Genomic DNA, 24,477 nt, shown 5'->3' on the forward strand with positions numbered 1-24,477 from the left:
TCAGTGCTGATAACAGCTGATTAGTGGGGCTGCCCAGTGTTGGACACTCATGATCTGATATTGACAACCTATGAAATGGATAGGTCATCAATATGGGATCCTTGAAAAACCTTTTAAGGGATGTTCTCAACATGTAATTTTAGGAACCCACCTCTCATCAGCCTACCAAAGATCCTGGGGGATAGGGAATTCTTGTTGACTTGTGATGTGACATACATTCCATTACTTCTTTTACTTCTTCCCCACTAATACACATGTCAGAATTAAAGGAGGCAAATTGTGACCTGGGTTCAGTGCTGCGACTGGTGCCAGTGTGCCAGTGGAGGAGCATCTGTTGTTGCTAGAAGTATGTCATATTCTTAGCTACGGCATAGGCTTTTTTTTCTTTTGCACTACCTCACCCATTGCCATTTTTCTTTTACCACACATTTTGTACTACTCTATAATTAACTTTTGACAATTTCCTCAATGTCAATTATTCAACCCTTTTCAAAAGAATCTTTAGGGTACGTTTCCAGGTACCGTAATGTCTGCGCTTTGGATGGAGCGGAAGCCCCGCCCCTTTCTGTACGCACAGTGATTCGAGATGTGCTCATTGAACACATCCGGAATCGCCACAGCGTAGCCATAAAGTAGGCTGTTTACCTTACGGAAACTGAGTATCTCTGCAAGGTAAACAAACATACAAAAAATCAGAGTGTGGATCCAAAACAGAGATAAAAAATCCAATATTTTATTCAAATATAAATATCACCACATAAGATTTCATGTACATAAATAATAAAGGGTCCATAAGAAAGCGGGGAAAGAACAAGCAAACAAGTATGTAAACCGGGCCTTAGTTATACATATGTAGAGGTGGGGAGGTGGCAACACTAATCTATCTAAGATAGGTACATCCTAGCTGCAGCCAAAAGTGCAAGTGTCAACATGTAAACAAATAGTATTATCCCGTGAGGGTCAATAATAAAATGCAAACACAGAAAAAGATTTTTCCATAGAAGCTACCTAACTCGCTGTAAACAGCATAAGTTATTCAGAAAATCCTAATGGCTACAAAAACCCACTGAAAACAGCCTAAGATGTCAAAAAATCAATGAAATAACAAAAGGGCCACTCTTACCCTTGGTCCCTCTTTTAAGGATCCCGGAACACGCAGCTCCAATGCGCGTTTCGCGTTGGCTTCCTCGGGGGGAAGCCAATGTTATTTCATTGATTTTTTTACATCTTAGGCTGTTTTTAGCGGATTTTTGTAGCCATTAGGATTTTCTGAATAACTTACACTTTTGGCTGCAGCTAGGATGTACTTATCTTAGATAGATTAGTGTTGCCACCTCCCCGCCTCTACTTATGTATAACTAAGGCCCGGTTTACATACTTGTTTGCTTGTTCCTTCCCCTCTTTCTTATGGACCCTTTATTATTTATGTACATGAAATCTTATGTGGTGATATTTATATTTGAAAAAAATGTTGGATTTTTTATCTCTATTTTGGATCCACACTGTTTTTTGTATGTTAGTATTCAGTGAGTGTTCCAAGTTGGAAATTTTCCTTGGTCCCTTTATAATATAGTTTTAGAGGACCATTTATGATGTATGAATAATGTATTCTGTTCTAATTTGTATATGTAAGGTAAACAGACATGCTGCGGTCTAAAAAGATGCACCACAGGTCCGGTTTAGCGGGTGTGTCACCCGCGTATTCGGACGCATAGTGGAGACAGGATTTCATATATTCTCCTCCACTATGCTGGAACATCTGTCCGCTGCGGATTAAACACTGTGGCAGGATGCAGTGTTTAATCCGCAGAAAATACTAAATGTTTCTGCTACATGGAAACATTCCCTAACAAGATATGCTAGGTGATAGGCACACATACAGAAAGCAAGATGTGGCACCAGACTGCAGTATAGGTGTGGAGCATATGACTGTCAAACTAGTAAAACCGATGTGCAAAAGACATAGTTGAATTTCTAATTTTTTTTTCTTTTTTTAATTAAATTAAACCACCTTAACACAAATGAAGAAGAAATGTTAGGGAGATACAAGTCCAAAAAGCCAGTACCAGCACAAAGGTGATGTAGAGGTCTGTACAGATGTAAAATTTGAATAGTAAAAAGTGCGGATGTGACATGCACACTTTTTAAGATGGACATTTTAGTTAAATATCTTGGCTTTGGGGAATAATCTTTAAGGGTAGCTGCAGATGAGCGTATGAGAAATCCTCAGAATTTTATCCAGAAAATTCAGACGATTTTTTTCTAACTTATGTCCAATTTTTATCCATGTGCCATATATATGTCTGCTTTTTACATCCATATGATATCCATGTGATGTCTGTGTGCAGGGTTGCCACTAGGAATTTCGGGGCACCATACTGACAAAATTTTCGGGGCCCCCTTTAGACTCCACCCAGGCTCCACCCCAGCCCCGCCTTCACCCTTGAAACTGTCCACAGTCCCACCGCCCTCTCTTGGAAAAACTCCACTTCTCACCAATCACACATTAACCCCTTCACCCCCAAGGGTAGTTTGCACGTTCATGACCGGGCCAATTTTTACAATTCTGACCACTGTCCCTTTATGAGGTAATAACTCTGAAACGCTTCCATGGATCCCGGTGATTCTGACACTGTTTTCTCATGACATATTGTACTTCATGATAGTGGTAAAATTTAATTCATATAACTTACGTTTATTTGTGAAAAAAATGGAAATTGGCAAAAATGTTGAAAATTTCGCAATTTTCCAACTTTGAATTTTTATGCCCTTAAATCACAGAGATACGGCACACAAAAAACTTAATAAGTAACATTTCCCACATGTTTACTTTACATCAGCACAATTTTGGAACCAAATTTTTTTTGTTAGGAAGTTATAAGAGTTAAAAGTTGACCAGCGATTTCTCATTTTTACAACACCATTTTATTTTTACGGACCACATCACATTTGAAGCCACTTTGAGGGGTCTATATGATAGAAAATACCCAAAAGTAACACCATTCTAAAAACTGCACCCCTCAACGTGCTCAAAGCCATATTCAAGAAGTTTATTAACCCTTTAGGTGCTTCACAGGAATGTTTTGAAAATTTAAAAAAAAATGAACATTTAACTTTTTTTCACAAAAAAAATAATTCAGGTTCAATTTTTTTTATTTTACCAAGGGTAAAAAGGAGAAATTTGACTGGAAAAGTTATTGTGCAATTTGTTCTGAGTACGCTGATATGCTGATACCTGATATGGGGGGGGAACCACTGTTTCGGCGCATGGCAGAGCTCAGAAGGGAAGGAGCGCCGTTTGACATTTTCAATGCAAAATTGGCTGGAATTCTGATCGGATGCCATGTCACGTTTGGAGAGCCCCTGATGTACCTAAACAGTGGAAACCCCCCACAAGTGACCCCATTTTGGAAACTAGACCCCCCAAGGAACTTATCTAGATATGTGATGAGAACTTTGAACCCACAAGGGCTTCACAGAAGTTTATAACGTACAGCAGTACAATTAAAAAATCATATTTTTTCCGCAAAAATGATCTTTTCACCCCCAATTTTTAATTTTCCAAGGGTAACAGGACCCTAAAAGTTATTGTGCAATGTGTCCTGAGTACGCTGATACCCCATATGTGCGTGTAAACGACTATTTGGGCACATGGCAGAGCTCGAAAGGGAAGCAGCGCCATTTGACTTTTTTGGCTGGAATTGAGATCGGACACCATGTCGCGTTTGGAAAGCCCCTGATGTACCTAAACAGTGGAAGCCCCCCACAAATGACACCATTTAGGAAACTAGAACCCCCAAGGAACTTATCTAGATGTTTGGTGAGAACTTTGAACCTCCAAGGGCTTCACAGAAGTTTATAATGTACAGCCGTACAATTATAAAATCATATTTTTTCCACAAAAATGATCTTTTCACCCTCAATTCTTACTTTCCCAAGGGTAACAGAACCCTAAAAGTTATTGTGCAATTTGTCCTGAGTACGCTGATACCCCACATGTGGGGGTAAACCACTATTTGGGTGCATGGCAGAGCTCGGAAGGGAAACGGCGCCATTTGACTTTTTTGCCTGGAATTGAGATCGGACATCATGTCGCGTTTGGAAAGCCCCTGATGTACCAAAACAGTGGAATCCCCCCACAGGTGACCCCATTTTGGAAACTAGACCCCCCCAAGGAACTTATCTAGATGTGTGGTGAGCACTTTGAACTCCCCCAGTGCTTCACAGAAGTTTATAACGCCCGGACATGAAAATAAAAAAAATCGTATTTTTTTCCACAAACATGATCATTTAGTCCCCATTTTTTTTATTTTCCCAAGGGTACCAGGAGAAAATGGACCCAAAAAGTTGTTGTCCAATTTGTCCTGAGTATCCTGATACCCCATATGTGGGAGAAAACTACTGTATGGGCACACGTCGGGGCTCGGAAGGGAAGTAGTGACGTTTTGGAATGCAGACTTTGATGGAACGGTCTGCGGGTGTTATGTTGCCTTTGGAGAGCCCCTAATGTACCTAAACAGTGGAAACCCCCCACAAATGACACCATTTTGGAAACTAGACCCCCTAAGGAGCTTATCTAGATGTGTGGTGAACACTTTGAACCCCCAAGGGCTTCACAGAAATTTATAACGCCCGGGAGTGAAAATAAAAAAATCATACTTTTCTCCCCACAAAAATGATATTTTTGCCCCCAATTTTTTATTTTCCTAAGGGCAACAGGAGAAATAGGACCCCAAAAGTTGTATTGCAATTTGTCCTGAGTAGGCTGATACCCCATATGTGGGGTAAAACACTGTTTGGGCGCATGGCAGAGCTTGGAAGGGAAGGAGCACTATTTGACTTTTTCAAAGCTGATTTGGCTGGAATTGAGATCAGACGTCATGTTACGTTTGGAGAGCACCTGATGTGCCCAAACAGTGGAAACCCCCCCAATTCTAACTCCAACCCTAACCCCAACACACCCCTAACCCTAATCTCAGCCCTAACCCTAGCTCTAACCCTAGCCCCAACCCTAGCCCTAACCCTAATGGGAAAATGGAAATAAATACATTTCTTTAATTTTATTATTTTTCCCTAACTAAGGGGGTGATAATGGGGGGTTTTATTTACTATTTATGGCGGTTTTTATGTTTGGCAACTGTCACACGCTAAAAGATGTTTTTATTGTAAAAATAGTTTTTGCATCACCACATATTGAGAGCTATCATTTTTCCATATTTTGACCCACCGAGTCATGTGTGGTCTTATTTTTTGCGGGACCAGTTGACGTTTCTATTGCTATCATGTTCGGGCACGTGACATTTTTTGATCGCTTTTTATTCCGATTTTTGTGATGCAGAATGAACAAAAACCAGAGTTTCATGAATTTCTTTTGAGGGGGGTGCGCTTACACCGTTCCACGTGCGGTAAAATTGATAAAGCGGTTTTAGTCTTCGGGTCAGTACGGTTACAGCGATACCTCATTTATGTCATTTTTTAATGTTTTGGCGCTTTTATGCAATAAAAACAATTTTATATAAAAAATAATTATTTCGCTTTATTCTGCGAGCTGTAACTTTTTTATTTTTTTGCTGATGATGCTGTATCGTGGCTCATTTTTTGCGGGACAAGATGACGTTTTCAGCGGAACCATGGATATTTATATGCATCTTTTTGATCGCACGATATTGCACTTTTTGTTCGGTGGTATGATAATAAATCATTATTTTTTGCTTCGTTTTTTATTTTTATTTTTTAAGGGGTTCACTAAAGGGGTTAACTAATGGGACAGTTTTATAGGGCAGGTTGTTATGGACGCGGCGATACCAAATATGTGTACTTTTATTGTTTTTTTTTCTATTTCCAGAAAATGAATTTATTGGGGAATATATATCTTTTATTCATTTAGCGATTTTTTTTAAAAAATTATTTTTACACCTTTTTTTTTTTTAACTTTATTAGGTTGTACCAGGGGGGACATCACTGTCCTGTGACAGATAGCTGATCTGTCACATCACAGATCACTGTGACAGATCAGCAATCTGTCACAGGCAGTGCAGAAGGCTTCCTCATGCCTGCGCTTTGCACGCACTGAGGAATTCAGCTGCCTACAGGCCCCCGAAGGTCTCCGTCGCCATCTTGGATCCGGGGACCTGTAGGAAAAGAGACCCCCGCAGCAGCACTGCACATTGCGCTGCTGTGGGGGGCTCAGGGAAGCACGGAGGGAGCCCCCTCCCTGCCGATGCTTCCCTTTAACCCCCAGTACACCGCAATCGTGTTTGATCACGGTGTGCAAGGGGTTAACGTATTGGGGGCGGTCCATGACCGCCCCTGACACATAGTGCCAGGTGTCAGCTGTGATAATCAGCTGACACCCGGCCACGATCAGCGGCACTCACCACGTGGGCGCCGCTGATCGCGCTAGACTTACTATCCTGCCCATGGGCATAGGGGCCTGGGTCCCATGGACGGGATAGTACGTCTGATGTCAGAAAGGGGTTAACAGTTCGCATTATCAGATCACACATATAGCCTGCAGCTTTTGCTTTGGCCAAAAGATTTTTTAAGCCGCCATCACAACACTGTAGACACTTTTGGCCAAGCTCTACTCTACGCTAACCTATTAAATATTTGTTAAAATATGCAATACAATTTAGGTATATTTTTATTTATTTTTCAATTTTTAAAATGACCAATAATATCACATACAAGGGACAAATACCACCGCACTATGTCCAGACCACTTATTACACCACATTGTGACCTATAATACCACATACAAGGAACAAATACCACCACACCATGACTAGACCACATATTACTACCATAGTGACCGAATAATATCACATACAAGGAACAAATACCACCACACCATGACCAGACCACATATTACCACCACAAAGTGACCAAATAATAGCACATACAAGGGACAAATACCACAACACCCTGTTCAGACCACATATTACCACCCCATAGTGACTGAATACTACAATACTGATCAGTAATAAAATAACACAATACTATCATCATAACTGCCATTATACACAGGAGATCTGTACTTGGTATGCAGTGTCTGTGTACAGGTAATACAGTGATCAATGACATTATACACAGGAGCTCTGTATATAATGTACAGGTAATACAGTGATCACTGGTGACATTATATACAGGACCTCTGAATATAGTATACAGTGGTTATAGTGTCAGTGTATAGGTAACACACTAACTCACCAGTGATGTCTCTAGGTGAAGTCCCTCATCCTTGCTTTTCATCTTTCATCCAGCACATATCGCCATCACTTCTTCCAGCCAGGGCTTGTCTCTGCAGGAAATAACACAGTTATCTAGAGCTCTGCTTGCAGAACACATTACTTATTTTTTTCCCAACTTCTACATTACATCACATGAAGAAAAAAAGACAATATAGTATCACTCTACACAGTAACAGGACCGCCCCCCATTTAAAACAGTATACTCAAAAAATAAAATAAATACATCATTGCAGTAATAAAATCCCTTAATTAGCCCCTATGGTAATAATATTCCCCATCCTGGACCCCGTGTGTCTCATTCCTGGCATCAGCTATATGTGCTCCCATCCCACCTTCATGAGTATCCATTGTGCCCCATATGATCTCCCCATCTGTCTCCATCGTATCCATGCTGCCCCATGATCCTGCACCATGTGTCTCCCATCCTTCCCCCTCCTGTGTCTCACTGTCACTGTCACATTCTGCCCCCTCCTGTGTCTTACTGTCAGATTCTGCCCCTGTGCCTCACATTCTGCCCCTCCCATGTCTCACTGTCACATTATGCCCCTTGTCCATTCTGCCCCCTCCTGTGTTTCATTGTCACATTCTGCCCCCATGTCTCGCATTCTGCCCCATCATTTCTGCATTCTTCCCCCATGTCCAGCATTCTGCCCCATTATGTCTGCATTCTACCCCATGTCCAGCATTCTGCCCCCATCATGTCTGCATTCTGCCCCATCATGTCTGCATTCTGCCCCCATCATGTCTGCATTCTGCCGCCATCATGTCCCACATTCTGCCCCCATGTCTTGCATTCTACCCCCATATCCAGCATTCTGCCCCATCATGTCTGCATTCTGTCCATGTCTGCAATCTGCCCCATCATGTCTTGTATTCTGCCCTGTGTCTGCATTCTTCCCCATCATGTCCAGCATTCTCCCCCCATCATGTCTGCATTCTGTACCATGTTTGCAATCTGCCCACATGTCCAGCATTCTGCCCCATCATGTCTTGCATTCTGTCCCCATGTCCAGCATTCTGCCCCATCATGTCTTGTATTTTGCCCCATCATGTCTTGCACTCTGCCCCCATCATGTCTGCATTCTACCCCATGTCTACATTCTGTCCCATCATGTCTGCATTCTGCCCCCATGTCTGCATTCTGCCCCATCATGTCTGCATTCTTCCCCGTGTCTGCCTTCTGCCCCCATGTCTGCATTCTGCCCCCATGTCTGCCTTCTGCCCCCATGTCTGCATTCTACCCCCATGTCTGCCTTCTGCCCCATGTCTGCCTTCTGCCCCCATCGTGTAATGCATTCTGCCCCCTGTGTCTCACAGTCTGCCCCGGGCCCCCGGGATCACTGCTTTCAATTTAAAAAAACAAACAAGCTTTTCTTACCTGGCTGCGCTCCAGCGGAGATGCTCCTTCCACGCTGCTGAAGCGCGCACTCGCTGGCGACTGACAGTGACGTCAGATGCCGGCGACGTGCGCGCTGCGGCTGACATCAGCTGCCAGCCTCCGATTGGCTGGCAGCTGTTAACTATTGACGTGCGGGCCAACGGGCCCGCATGTCAGTAGCGTTCAGCTCCCGCAGCACCGCTAAGGGCCCGGTTTAGCCTGCTGGTAGGGGCCCGGTGAGCAGATGAGACGGGGCCTGATGCGGGCCCCCTCTGCCCACTGGACCCCATATGCCAGTCAGGGCAGTAATGCCCTGATGGCAGCCCCGTCTGTGTGACATCCATTTGCAATCTGTTTTCATACACCTGCATTAAAAATGTAAATGATTAAATACAGTTTTTTAGCTTTATAATAGAAATGTATCAATAAAAATCAGATGTTGTGTGTTTGATCATTTTGTTTTTTTAACACATTCATACATATGAATCAGTGAGTCTTATCCGAGACTGGAAGGAAAGTAGTGCATGTTGCAATTTTTTTCCCTTTTTTTTCTTATGGACAGTCGGACCGAGGAAAAAAAAATCATTCATTTTAACAGCACTATTGAATAACATGGGTCAGTCTGCTTTCTGTGTGTTTTCTGATTAAAAATCAGAAAGCACATAATCCGATTTATACACTCGTTTGCATAATCTCCAATACTGGTTTCAGATTTTTTTTTTCAATGTAAAAATATTTTACTGGCTTGCTGCTTTTTAGTGCATTAAGAAGGCATACAAAATTTGCAACTGTAATTCAAATCCATCAGGACAAATGCTAATTTAGCCTTTTCATTATATACACACTAGTCTGGCACTGCTGCTGGCACTTCTCTTATCTCTCTCCCTATTAAGTGAATCTCTGTAATTTTCAGACTACTGCATAAATTTTCTTCACTGCTGAAGTCATGCAACACAATACTGTCTGGTGTATTTGTGCAATACCTCGTATTTTAAGGCTTTCTCTTCCTATCTCAATTGCTGAGCTGTGGGCTTCAACATCCTGTCATAATCCCAGATCACCATAAAATGGCTGCTATAATGACAGCCTTAGCTTTTATACAGGCTATGATAATCCCTCCTGAAGGGAACTATTACTTTTGACATGATAACTTAAAGCCGTGTTATTTTACAAAATTGTTTAGATATCATGCAGGTGGGTCACCAGGTAACTGTGCCCCATACAACTCACACCCAATAAACCTGGATGCACATTTAGCAAGTGGCATTTGTCATTTTTACCAAATTGTTTAGATGGGTCACAATCTCCCAGCACAACATCTCATTGCACATTTGCACAGATTTAATACTGTGTCCCCAAACAATGGTACATTAACCATAAAAATAAAAAACGCATCTGCTAAATTAATGCAACTGACACTTGTTTTCTGCTAGACCAAAAAATGTAATTTTCTCCTAACTTGAACAAGAAACCACTTGTTGATTTCCAATCACTTGAATCTCCAACCCAATATGCATCCACAAAACCTCTGAGAGTGAGATCTCCTGATGTAAATATCTTAAGATTTAGCCTTTGAGTTTTTTCAAGCTATTGAATAATTTTCTTAATTTCATTCCACTCTCTTTGGCATGGCTTGCTTACACGTTGGCAGAGAATTCCAACTGTTGCTGTGATATCTGGACGAGTTGTGGTTGCTATGTGCAGAAGCGCCCCCACTGCTTGCATGTAACTCTCATTGCTGGGTAGCAGATCTTCTTTTCCTTCCAATTTTAAGTAGGACGGGTCCATTGGTGTTAATGCACCTTTGGCTTCTGACATTCCAAACTGGTTTAGTATTGCCGAAAGTTTAGAACTTTGGTTGAGAAGAAAATTCCCATCTTCCTCTCTCTGGATTTGGATTCCCAAATAATATGTTACACTTCCAAGGTCCTTAGTCTCAAAGTGCTGGTTGAGAATTTCACCTAGCTTTGCAATTTCCTTTTCATCTTGATGACACATGATTACACCGTCTACTTTTAGGAGAACATACATCTTATCCTTCGCTACATTTTTCATATACAAACACGGATCAGCTTTAGATCTTTTAAATCCTTCATACATCAAAACTTTGTTAATTTTCAAGTTCCAAGCTCTTGCCAACTGCTTAAGTACATAGAGAGATTTTTGCATTTTACCAACAAGGTGCTCTTCACCTTTTTTAATATATCCCTCGGGTTGGTTCATGTACAACTCTTCTCAAATGTCACCATGTAGGAAGGCTGTTTTGATGTCAAAAGGTCACACTGTCATCTCTTGAACTGCAGCTACGGACATTAAAGCCCTGATTGTGGTTTGCTTGGCAACTGGAGAAAATGTAGCATCATAATCTTCACCATACTTTTATGGTACCCTTTTGAGACCAATCTTGCCTTAAACCGGTGAACTTTACCTTCTGAGTCATATTTGTTTTTGAAGACCCACTTACCGTATATACTCGTGTATAAGCCGACCCGTGTATAAGCCGACCCCCTAATTTTGCCACAAAAAACAGGGAAAACTTATTGACTCGTGTATAAGCCGAGGGTGGAATCCATAGACTATGCCCCCATATGCTGCTCCATAGCCTATGCCCCCATATGCTGCTCCATAGATTATGCCCCCATATGCTGCTCCATAGATTAAGCCCCCATATGCTTCTCCATAGTTTATGCCCCCATATGCAGCTCCATAGATTATGCCCCCATATGCTGCTCCATAGATTATGCCCCCATATGCTTCTCCATAGTTTATGCCCCCATATGCAGCTCCATAGATTATGCCCCCATATGCTTCTCCATAGTTTATGCCCCCCATATGCTGCTCCATAGACTCTGCCCCCATATGCTGCTCCATAGAATATGCCCCCATATGCTGCAAAAAAAAAAGCCATACTCACCTCTCCTGGGTCCATCGCCGCTGTCTGCCGCTTCTTGTGTCAGTAACTGTTCAGCCAGCAGAAGGGCGGCGCACACTAACCACGTCACCGAGCCCCCTGTTGCCTAAACGTCACTGACACATGATGCAGCAGAGACAGCGGTGAGCAGCGATGGACCGGGGGACAGGTGAATATTGCTATACTCACCCATCCTGCCGCTGTCTCTGCAGCCTCGCTTCTCCACTGTCTCTCCCTTCCTGTCTTCAGCGGTCACGTGGTATCGCTCATTACACTCATGAATATGTGCATATTCATCAGTGGTAATGAGCGGTACCACGTGACCGCTGAAGACAGGAAGGGAGAGACAGTGGAGAAGCGAGGCTGCAGAGACTGCGGCAGGACAGGTAAGTATGATCTCTGACACCCCCGCTCCCCCTCCCCCGCCGACCCCCAGGTATATGACCCGTGTATAAGCCGAGAGGGGGACTTTCAGCCCAAAAAAATGGGCTGAAAATCTCGGCTTATACACGAGTATATACGGTACATCTGATAGCTCTTTTCCTTGTGAAAGCTCAGTAAGCTCCCATGTCTGGAGTTGGTGAAGGGACTCCATCTCTTCAGTAGCAGCATTTATCCACTTCTGCTTCTCGTGAACAGTAAGTTTTTACATCTCTTACAATGACTGTGGCTCTGGTTCAGGAAGTGTTCTGACCATATAAAAAAGGCGTCTAGCTGGGATACCTTTGTTTGGCCTTTCTGATCTCCTGACTGGAGGTTGACTTGGTTTTACTGTGTTTTCCTTGGTGACTTCAGAGCTTATCCACCCTTCAGTGTTTTCCTTTTCGGCATCTGGGTTTGGTGATTGAGATTCTTGTTTTTGCTTAGGTTGAATATCTGATGTATCTTCATGGAATTTGAGCAACAGAGTTTTCATCAATCACTACATCTCTGCTGATTGTTACTGTGTTGGTCTCTGGGTGCAGGATTCTGTATCCCTTTTGAGTTTCGCTATGGTCCACCAGGACTCCTTGCTTTGCATGTGATTCCCACTTGGAGAGTTTTTCTTTGGAAACATACATAAACTTTTTGCTTCCAAATATCCTGAGGTGCTTCAGATTGGGCTTCTCTCAGTTCCATAGCTCATATGGAGTTTTATTTGTGGCTTTACCTGGCACACTGTTTTGAAGATACTAAGCTGCCATGATGGCTTCTCAACAATCTGTTGTAGTAGGTAGATTCACATTAAACAACATACTTCTTCCACTTTCACAGAGAGTATGGTTCTTTCTCTCTGCAATGCTATTTTGTTCTGGGTTGTATGGAATGATAGTCTGGAACACGATTCCATTCTTTTTCAAAATGGTTTGCACATTACCACTTGTATATTCGTTTCCATTATTTGCACGCAGGGCTTTTGGCATTCTTCCAAATTTGTTAAACACTATAGCAAGATATTCTTCAAGTTTCTGTGGAACTTCATGCTTACTGTGAAGCAGGTAGGTGACTGTATATCTGGAGTAGTCATCAATAAATGTGAGAAAATATCTCTTCTTGCTAGGAGTTTGAACACTCATTGGACTGCATACATCTGTATGTATCAAATCCAGTGGCTGTGCAGATTTAGTGGTGCTTATTTTAGGAAAGGATTTTTTGGACATTTTCCCTTTAAGACAGCTAGTGCACTTCATCAGTTGACTACACTGGTTGATTTCAATACCATTTGCAAGTTGAGCTAGCTTCCATACTGCTTCTAGGTCTCTGTGCTATACATGGATACAATTCCTATGTAGATATTGTCTAGCACTGTACGCTCTTTCTTTGCATTTTAGCTGATAAAGTTCACCTTGGATTTTTCCTTCTGCAAGAGTGTGACCTTCTTTAAGATGATGCAGCTGTTATCTTTAACAGTAAATACATTCCTCTTTTGCGTGAGCTTCTTTACTGACAGAAGATTGCTTTCAAAGCTGGAAACATAAAGAATATCCTTTATTGGGATCTTCTGCTTTGTGCTGAGGAAACTGGACAGTGGAGGTAGCCGTTTCCTACTCCTTCTGAAATCATATAGTGACCATTAGCTAAGATGACCTTTTCTGACTTACTTTCATTAAGGTTAGTGAAGAAATCCTTGTTATTTGTCGTATGATTGCTTGCACCAGAATCTATACACCAAATATGCTTTGCAGTTGTGCATGTACCGGCATTAAACGCAGCTTCAACACATGCAGAATCTTCCTTTACAGCTGTTTTAATCCTTTGATGACTGTTCTGCTTTTTAAGCTGACTCATTCTTGCTTTTCAAATTTTGCAGTCTGCTATAAGGTGGCCAGGCTTTTTTTACAGACAAAACATTCACAAGTTTCTCTTAGATTGCTCTTATATTTAGGGAAATCCTGTGTCTTTAATGCTGTTTCTGCTCTGGATTCATTACTGCTGCTTGCATGCTGCATTTTTCTCTTGAATTCATCCACTAGTCTGCCTTTAACATACTTTAGTGTCAGCTCATCATCTGGCCATGTGTTATGAGTTCATTTTCCCCTTCACCATTGAGGTCTGATGAACACCCTCTTCTGGTGAAGGAAGGTAGTGAGGCTGATTACCAAGCACCTGAGCTGGGAGAGGATGACTGGGCAACGGGGATCTCTGACTGGCTATAAGGCAGCCGACGCCCTTCCTCCTCGCTGGTGATTTCTCTGTGGAATTCTAGGAGACCAGTCTGATTCCTGCTCCTCAAAAGCTAAGTTTTCTGCTTTGCCTTTTTGCATTTGTGTTTTGGTTTTAGTTTGCCTTGCTTTTCTGGATTCTGCCATTCCCTGCTGGGGTGAGCTGAATTCCTTTTTTGCCGGTTGCTCTGTCTTCAGAAAATACCTGAGTACTGACATAGTCTTTTTGAAGCCTAGCGTCTTCAGGGCCTTTTTCCCTGTCAGTCTGTTGGCTCTTATTTTCATAGGGTTTTTCGCGGATTGCAGACAGCAGCCTTCCTATCCTGTCCTATCTAGTTAGCTTGGGCCCCATCATTTGCTCAGTCTATCTTTCTATCTGTGTTAGTGTTTTTTCTTCTTGCTTCACCGTCATTATATGTTGGGGGCTGCCTATTGCTTTGGGGTCTGCTTTGGGACAGTTTAGATTTCCCTTTCTCTCTTGAGGCTAGACAGTTCTCCGGCTGTGATCGAGGGGTCTAGGGCATCGTAGGAACCCCCCACGGCTACTGCTAGTTGTTGTTGATAGGTTCAGGGGTCTGCAATCCGATAGCTGCCAACTTCTCTGGTTTTCTGGACTTAGCAAGCATTTCAGTTTTTGTCTCCTACGGTGACTCATTCATAACAGAATCACCAGCCATACCGCAGATCCTAGGGTACTCAATAGCAGGGAAAAAAAAGGGTGTATATTTTTACCTATATATCTCTGAGGCTGTAGGGGGAATTTTTTTTTTCTCTCAATGGAGATAAAGCAATTGTCTCATTGTGTGGAGCAGCTCGCTGCGGAAGTGCGGGGAATTTCCGCCTACCTTGCTCATTCACATGCTGCTGAACCAAAGATCCCTACTCCTGATGTGTTTTTTGGGGATCGTTCTAAATTTTTGAATTTCAAAAATAATTGTAAATTATTTTTTGCCTGAGGCCTAACTCTTCAGGGAGCTCCGCCCAGCAGGTTAAAATTGTCATCTCTTTGCTGCGTGGCGATCTCCAGGATTGGACGTTTTCTTTGAAACCTGATGATCCTAGTCTGACTAATGTGAACGCATTTTTTCAAGCCTTGGGGTTGTATGACGAACCTAATGCTATTGATCAGGCTGAAAAGACCCTGTTGGCATTGACCCAGGGTCGAGATTCTGCAGAATTGTACTGTTAAAAATTTCCGAAAGTGGGCGGTCCTTACTGCCTGGAATGATAATGCCTTGGCAGCTCTCTTTCGGAAGGGTTTGTCAGAAGCCGTAAAAGGTACTATGGTGGGATTTCCTGTTCCCTCTGGTTTGGACGATTCTATGTCATTAGCCATTCAGGTTGATCGGCGTTTACGTGAATGCAGGACTGCACGAGAGGTGTTGCCACCTGTTGAACAAGTGTCTGAACCTATGGAATGTGATAGAGTTTTGTCCAGGGAGCAACGTCAGGAGTTCAGAAAGTGTAATAAGCTGTGTTTTTTTGTGGATATGCCTCGCATATTATTTCTGTCTGCCCTAAACGAGAGAAACGTTTTGCACACACGTTTTCTATGGGTGGTGTTCAACCTAAGTTTCTTCTGGCAATTACTCTGATCTGCTCCCTGTCCACATTTTCCACGAAGGCTTTTGTGGATTCGGGAGCAGCCCCGAACCTAATGGACTTGGATTTTGCTAAACGTTGTGGATTTCCTATGACACCTCTGCGGACGCCTATCCCTTTGAGGGGGATTGATGCTACTCCTTTGGCGAAAAATAAACCTCAGTTTTTGGACCCAGGTGGTAATGCGGGTTGCCCCAAACCATCAAGAAAATTGCAGATTTTTGGTGTTGCATAATTTGCATGATACCATTGTTCTGGGGTTTCCCTGGTTGCAAATTCATAATCCAGTTTTGGACTGGAAATCTGTGTCTGTGGTGAGTTGGGGTTGTCGGTGTGCCCTTAGTGAGGCTCCGGTTTTTTCCACCTCTCCTCAGTCGCATGATGTTCCTGACTATTTGGCGGACTTTTATGATGTATTTAGTGAGAATGAGTCTGCGTCTTTGCCTCCTCATAGGAGTTATGACTGTGCAATTGAACTGAGCCCGGGGTGTAAATTTCCCAAGGGTCGGCTCTTCAATTTATCTGTACCCGAGCACGAGGCTATGTGATCCTATATTAAGGAGGCGTTGGAGAAGGGTCATATTAGACCATCCTCTTCACCATTAGGTGCTGGGGTTTTTTTCGTGGCCAAAAAGGATGGTTCATTAAGGCCTTGTATTGATTATCGTGCCCTCAACAAAATTACTATTAAATATCAGTATCCGTTACCCCTGATTTCGGATCTATTCTCCAGAGTTAAAGGTGCTTGCTGGTTTACCAAGCTTGACCTCAGGGGGGCATATAATCTTATCCGCATTAAGCATGGGGATGAATGAAAGACGGCGTTTAATACTCCAGAGGGACATTCTGAGTACCTGGTGATGCCTTTTGGGCTCACTAATGCCCCTTCTGTCTTCCAGTGCTTCATGAACGACATTTTCTGAGACTTTGTGGATAAATTTTTGATTATCTATCTGGATGATAATTTGATCTTCTCCAAGGATTGGGATTCTCTTGTGGAACATGTTCGGACGGTGTTCCGGATCTTGAGGGAGAATTCCCTGTATGTCAAAGGATCGAAATGCCTTTTTGGGGTACAGAGGATTTCATTTTTGGGATTTATTTTGTCTCCGTCAACTATTGAAATGGATCCGGCCAAGGTACAGGCCATTTATGATTGGGTTCAGCCCACTTCTTTGAAGGCCCTTCAGAAGTTTTTGGGTTTTGCTAATTTTTATCGGAAATTTATAGCAAAATTTTCTAATATTGCCAAGCCATTGACTGATCTGACTAAGAAGGGTGCTGATGTGTTGAATTGGTCTCCGGAGGCTGTTTCTTCCTTTCAGGAGCTGAAGCAAAGATTCACTTCTGCCCCGGTTTTGCGGCAACCTGATGTCTCACTCCCGTTCCAGGTAGAGGTGGACGCTTCTGAGATTGGTGCAGGAGCTGTTTTGTCCCAAAAGGATCCTGTAACATCTAAAATGAATCCCTGTGCTTTCTTTTCCCGAAAGTTCTCCCCATCTGAACGTAACTATGATGTGGGGAATCGGGAACTGTTGGCCATGAAATGGGCATTTGAGGAGTGGAGACATTGGTTGGAGGGAGCTAGACATCAAGTCGTGGTCTTCACTGACCACAAGAATTTGATTTACCTGGAGTCGGCCAAACGCTTGAACCCTAGACAGGCTAGATGGGCCTTGTTTTTTACACGGTTTGATTTTGTGGTCTCTTTTCTTCCTGGCACTAAGAATGTCAAGGCTGACGCTCTTTCTAGGAGCTTCTTTGCTGATTCTCTTGTGGTGACCAAGCCTGCTACCATCTTAGGCGAAGGGGTAGTTCTTTCTGCCATCTCGCCCGATTTGAGACATGCTCTGGAAGAGTTCCAGGAGGACAAACCTGAGTGTTGTCCCAGTGGAAAGTTGTATGTTCCTGACCAGTGGAAGAAGAGAGTGATGTCTGAAGTTCATTGCTCTGCATTGGCTGGTCATCCAGGTATTTTTGGTACTAGAGATCTGGTGAGTCGGTCTTTTTGGTGGCCCGCCTTGTCTCGTGATGTCAGGAATTTTGTGCAGTCCTGTGGGACTTGCTCCCGGTCTAAACCTTGTTCTCGCTCTTGTGGGTTGCTGATGCCTTTGCCGGTCCCCAGGAGGCCATGGACCCATATTTCAATGGATTTAATCTCTGATATGCCTGTCTCTCAGAGAATGACTGTTATTTGGGTGATTTGTGATAGGTTCTCTAAGATGGTTCATCTTGTACCACTCCCTAAGTTGCCATCTTCTTCTGAGTTGGTGCCCCTGTTTTTGCAACAGGTGGTTCGCTTGCACGGGATTCCTGAGAACATTGTATCTGACAGAGGAGTTCAGTTTGTGTCTAGATTTTGGAGGACGTTCTGTTCCAAGCTGGGAATTCAGTTGTCCTTCTCCTCTGCATTTCACCCTCAGACCAATGGGCAGACGGAGAGAACAAACCAGACCTTGGAGTCGTATTTGAGATGTTTTATTTCCGCTGATCAGGATGATTGGGTTTCACTTTTGCCCTTGGCCGAATTTGCTTTACATAATAGAGCTAGTTCTGCCACTTTGATGTCACCTATTTTTTGTAACTTTGGGTTTCATCCTCGATTTTCTTCAGGGCAGGTGGAGCCTTCTGCCTGCCCAGGTGTTGACACTGTGGTGGAGAGAATGCACCAGATCTGGGACCAAGTGGTGGATAAGTTATCTCTCTCCCAGGAAAAGGCCCAGCGGTTTTCCAACCGACATAGGACCGTTGGTCCCCAGTTTAAGGTGGGTGATATGGTTTGGTTATCATCAAAAAATATCGCTATGAAGGTAGCTTCTCCTAAGTTTAAGCCTAGATTTATTGGGCCTTACAAGATTTTGGAGATCATTAATCCGGTCTCTTTTCGGTTGGCTCTTCCTGTCATATTTAAAATCCATAATGTGTTTCATAAGTCCTTGTTGAAGAGGTTTGTTGAACCAGTAGTTCCTGGGGTGGCACCTCCGAACCCTGTATTGGTTGAAGGTAACATGGAATATGAGGTAGAGAAGATACTGGATTCCCGTCTGGCTAGACGGAGACTCCAGTATTTGGTTAAGTGGAAGGGTTATGGTCAGGAGGATAATTCCTGGGTCTCTGCCTCTGATATTCATGCCAAAAGATTGGTGCGTGCCTTTCATCGGGCTCACCCTGATCGCCCTGGTGGTGTGGATGAGGGTTCGGTGACCCCTCCTCAAGGGGGAGGTACTGTTATGAGTTCATTTTCCCCTTCACCATTGAGGTCTGATGAACTCCCTCTTCTGGTGAAGGAAGGTTGTGAGGCTGATTACCAAGCACCTGAGCTGGGAGAGGATGACTGGGCGACAGGGATCTCTGACTGGCTATAAGGCAGCCGACGCCCTTCCTCCTCGCTGGTGATTTCTCTGTGGAATTCTAGGAGACCAGTCTGATTCCTGCTCCTCAAAAGCTAAGTTTTCTGCTTTGCCTTTTTGCATTTGTGTTTTGGTTTTAGTTTGCCTTGCTTTTCTGGATTCTGCCATTCCCTGCTGGGGTGAGCTGAATTCCTTTTTTGCCGGTTGCTCTGTCTTCAGGAAATACCTGAGTACTGACATAGTCTTTTTGAAGCCTAGCGTCTTCAGGGCCTTTTTCCCTGTCAGTCTGTTGGCTCTTATTTTCATCAGATTGCAGACAGCAGCCTTCCTATCCTGTCCTATCTAGTTAGCTTGGGCCCCATCATTTGCTCAGTCTATCTTTCTATCTGTGTTAGTGTTTTTTCTTCTTGCTTCACCGTCATTATATGTTGGGGGCTGCCTATTGCTTTGGGGTCTGCTCTGGGGCTGTTTAGATTTCCCTTTCTCTCTTTAGGCTAGGCAGTTCTCCGGCTGTGATCGAGGGGTCTAGGGCATCGTAGGAACCCCCCACGGCTGCTGCTAGTTGTTGTTGATAGGTTCAGGGGTCTGCAATCCGATAGCGGCCAACTTCTCTGGTTTTCTGGACTTAGCTAGCATTTCTGTTTTTGCCTCCTATGGTGACTCATTCATAACAGCCATGCATCTAATGCAATCATGAGAGTGTCATATCTTTCTGAAAGACCACGTAATAGAAGTGCAGCAACATAAAAATCTTTCATTTCTTCTCAATACCCCTGAGATGCTCCACAATCTCTAGGGTGTTTCTTATATAGCCCTGCTTATTCTGTCCATTACTTAGCTTTGACTGATACTGCTTTCTCATGAGATAAAGCTTATTGCTGAGATTTGATCTTTCATGCACTTTCTGTAACTTGTCCCACATCTCCCACCTATGCATATATCTGATTACCATCTATAATGAGGGAGATCGTGCTTTGTGCTCTCTGATCCTTCTCTAGCCAATCATCTGGTAATGGATGAGGCACTTGTTCATGAGTATATTTCCATGTACCTTCTCTTATGAGCAGCATCTTCACCTTGAATTTCCAGGACTGGTAGTTCTGGTTAGTGAGGCTTGGCACTGAGAACTTGACAGGATTACTGATAGTGGATATGTGGCGCCCCTGAGGCTCAGTCACCACAGAGGTACTGCACATTCTCCTAAGGTGTAGTGCCCCACCGACTAGGTAAGTTGGGAACTCCTTTCCACACTCCAACACCTGCATCCCACACACAGGATAGTTCAGTAGGTCCACCTAGCAGCTTCAGGCTGGGGGTAGCAGAGTACCCTTCGTGGAACCCTGCTTTGTAACACGAGATGTGCTGGGAGGTGGGTGGAGTTAGTATAAAAGAGGGGGAAAGTAGAGAATTACAGGTCAGTCTGACGGGAGGTCAGGCGAGAGAGTTCAGTTCTGAAGTTAGTTTGAGTTCAGTTTGAGTTCAGTTTAGAAAGAGTGCTGCAGCTGCCTCAGTGATCTGAGCCAGCTGGCACGGGAGAGAGAAGAGAAGGAGACAGACGTAGACCTGCAACCTCAGCTTCCATAAGAGAGAGAAGGAACAGCGTGGAACGAAGGAGTAGGAGAACAGAGAGGAGTTGTGGGTTGGAAGAGGAACCCTGCCTATAGGTTTTCAGCGCAAGGCCGGGGCCCGGTCCCCGAGGTTGTATGGGCACTTATGGTTCTACAGCAGACATCGGTGGAGTAGTTGGCTGTAAATGCACTACTCCCACCCAAGACTTGGGACACAACAGCAACCGATTCATGAGCCAGGACTCTGAGAGGAGTCCCCAATAGAGGCTACAGCTGTCTGTCATACAAGTGAGGTTCTAGGAACATCTGACAGGAGGAATTCCAGAGAACTACGGTACTGGAGTTCTTCACACTAAAAGGCGCAATAGAGGAGTCGTTCAGGAAAGTCACATGTTGGCGGAGTGTTGGAGAGGAGAACCCTGACTTGCCTGGGAGGTTGATTGAGTCTCTACCCCGGAGGACACGGCACGGAGGCAGGCACCAGTGGGTACCACGAACTGTGAGTACAGCTTTGAAACTGCAAGCCCAGGTGTCCTCCATTCATTCACCGCTAACACCTTCAGCACCGCTACATCTGGGTACCAGCATCTATACCATTCTGCGCCTCTCCTCATCCATTGCAGCTACACTGCCCTGGGAGTACAGCTCCACCTGTGGGGAGCTACACCATCTTTGCTGCACCACACCATCAGTCCCAGTGGATCTTCATGCAGCGTTGGCTTACCATCTCCCTTGCCAAACACCACGGGTGGCGTCACAAACTATTCAAATAAACTTTAACATCATTAACATCACCGCCTTTGATATTGGGCGCCCAGGGCCATGGACCGGGTCACTGCTGCTGTGACACATTCCCCCTGACACCGGCCCGGTACCGAGTTCCCCGCTGCCCTGTGTGTGAGGGGCGACCCAGATATCTTCTCTGTTGCTCTGTGCTGCTTTTGCTTTGGGCTTCTGTTGCTGTGTAATCTGGGGTTCTGTGTTACTTTGGGCCCATAACATGTTGGCAGTGGATTATTCAGGATACTCTACAAGCATATGACAACAGAGCTTCTTTATTCAGGAACAAACAGGAACAATATATGGTAAGCTTAATACATCAGGAATAAATAATTTATGTGTCACAGGAAATACAGTTACATGCACTCCTTGTGTGAGCTTCTGGGAATTGTTTTTTTACTTTATATCCAGCATACAAATCTAGTAAATGAACACTTATAGACAGGAATGGAGTTGTTGCACCAAATATATTCCAGCAGGAGCCAGCAGTCAGTCTGGGTAGATGCTGAAGGACCTTTAAGGACCTTCTGACATGATACTATCTATACAGCATCCTGGAGAATAATAGCGGGTGTAGGAGGCTGCTGGGGGCATCATACTGTATGTGATGTGACACTTAGGGCATCATACTGTGTGTGAGATAATATGATGGTATCATACTGTGCGTGGTGGGCATGGTGGATACATTTTATTGTTTGTGGGGAGTCTCTAGTGGTATCAAACTGTGTGGCAGGATACTGTTAGCGCGTGACATTGTGTGGAGGGACATTCTGGGCTTTATACTGTGTATAGGTGGACTGTTGGGACAGCTTACTCTGTGTGGGGAATGCCTTGGGGGCATAATACTGTGTGGGAAGAACTTTGGGAGCAGGATACTGTGTGTAGAGTGGCTGTATCGATGTGTGATGCTGTGTGTATGGGGCTCTGTGGGGGCATCACACTGTGTTTAGGGGGCACTGTGGAACATCATATTGTGTGGGGAGCACTGTCTGAGCATTATGCTGTTTGGGGCTTTGAAAGGGTTAATGTTCTGTATGGGGACAGTCAAGTGATTCACGTGTGTCACTATTTATGTGTGTGCATATATAAAGAGCTAGGTAAGGTTAGGAGAGTAGCATAGTGTAAGAAAAATTGCTGTTCGCTATGCGTTGTGCAGTACATTTCCCTCTTTCCTATCTTTCAAAGTTGTATGTATGGCAGTGTTGTAGAGGTTATTAGTTTGTGTCTGCTAACTCTCCTAAAGATCCTGTATGTTTGCCATACTGTCTGTTTAGTACTGTGGCTTGAGAGCGTCAGGACATTGTGTACTCCAGATGCTGTCTAGCAGCAAATGTACAACATTTAGGTTGACATAAGGTGTCTTCACTCACTACCCATTATGATGATAAATGCAAACATAATGTATATTCTTAAAGGAGGACCTGCTTTGAATTTTTGAAATTTTTCCACGGCCACAATTGTCTACAACTGGTTCTGCATTTAAAATAGAGGTCTAAATGAGAATGTTAGAAAGCACAATTTATGCAAAAAATGTTTGGGTTGCATTTCTTACCTCTGTAAATCCCATTGCTGCCTTTAAGGTGAGGACTTCCCTCCATTCCTTCCAAGTATCCACCATGGTCAGAAGCAAAGTAGGTTAATGTGTTGTTTATTAATCCTTCTTGATCAATGGACTCAAGAATTTGCCCTGTGTTGACAGAAAAAGGCTATTATTATATATGATATGTAATTTTAGTGACACTGGAAAAAGTTAACTTGATGTTAGTTAATTCATTTGACAACTGCAGTTTTGCAAAGTTAAAATATGACAGTATTCAAGCAAATATCTAGACTACTATAAGAGCAATTAACCCCTTAACCCCTTGGTCATTTTCCGTTTTTGAGTTTTCATTTTTTGCTCCCCTTCTTCACAGAGCCATAGGTTTTTTTATTTTTTGGTCAAAATGGCCATGTGAGGGCTTGTTTTTTGCAGGACAAGGTGTAATTTTGAACAACACCATTGGTTGCAATTCCACAGGTTTTTTTTTATCATGTTCACTAAATGCTAAAACTGACCTGCCTTTATGATTCTTCAGGTTCATAGACACCAAACATCTCTAGGTTCTTTTTATTTAAGTGGTGAAAAAAAAATCCAAACTTTGGCAAAAAAAAAATGGCACAGTTTTCTGAGACCTGGATGAGGACTTATATTTTGTGTGCCAAGCTGATGTTTTTATTGATACCATTTTGGTGCAGATACAATTTTTTCTGTTTGATTGCCCTTTATGGCATTTTATTGCAATCTAGCAGTGGCCTAAAAAAGTAATTTTGTTGTTTTGACATTTCTTCTCGTTACGCCGTTTACTGATTGGGTTAATTCTTTTTTATATTGATAGATCAGGTGATTCTGAATGCAGCGATACCAAATATATGTTTTATTTTGAATGGGGCGAATGGGGGGTGATTTGAACTTTTATATTTTTCTTACTTTTTTTAACTTTTTGCATGCTTCAATAGCCTCCATGGGAGTCTAGAAGCTGCAGTTGGCCCATTGGCTCTGCTACATACAGGCGATGATCACATCGCCCGTATGTAGCAGAAATGCTCACTTGCTATGAGCGCTGACCACTGGGCGGCGCTCATAGCAACCCGGCTATGACAACCATAGAGGGCTGCTGGAGACCTTTGGTTGTCATGCCAACCCATCAGTAACCCATGATCACGTGACGGGGTCACCGATGGATGGAATTTCCCACACGCTTCCTGGAACTGTGAGTTAAATGCTGCTGTCAGAGATTTACAGCAGCATTTAACAGGTTAACTGAGGTGGGTGGATCACAATTCCACCCGCGGCTGTTAGAGGTACATGTCAGCTTTTCAAAACAGCTGATGTGCCGGGAAAGATGGGAGGGATTCCGACAAAGGCGTACTATTACGCCCAACGTCGGAAAGGGGTTAAAGAACACTTCAGGAATAAAACATAATACACATTCAAATATTGAAATAATATATATCTA

General features: G+C 43.4%; 1 protein-coding gene across 1 annotated transcript in view; it reads right to left on the bottom strand.

The window, feature by feature from the left end:
* Window positions 1–24,477, bottom strand: part of LOC141080612 (arylsulfatase H-like) — an 89,587-nt gene that overhangs the window by 34,251 nt on the left and 30,859 nt on the right. Inside the window, exon 6 of the mRNA XM_073565957.1 lies at window positions 23,034–23,168. Coding sequence (XP_073422058.1) covers window positions 23,034–23,168 — 135 coding nt within the window. The remainder of the gene's footprint in view (window positions 1–23,033; window positions 23,169–24,477) is intronic.

The sequence above is a fragment of the Dendrobates tinctorius genome, unplaced genomic scaffold, assembly GCF_039654945.1.
Source record: "Dendrobates tinctorius isolate UK_male_01 unplaced genomic scaffold, ASM3965494v1 ptg000016l, whole genome shotgun sequence".
Lineage (NCBI taxonomy): Eukaryota > Metazoa > Chordata > Amphibia > Anura > Dendrobatidae > Dendrobates > Dendrobates tinctorius.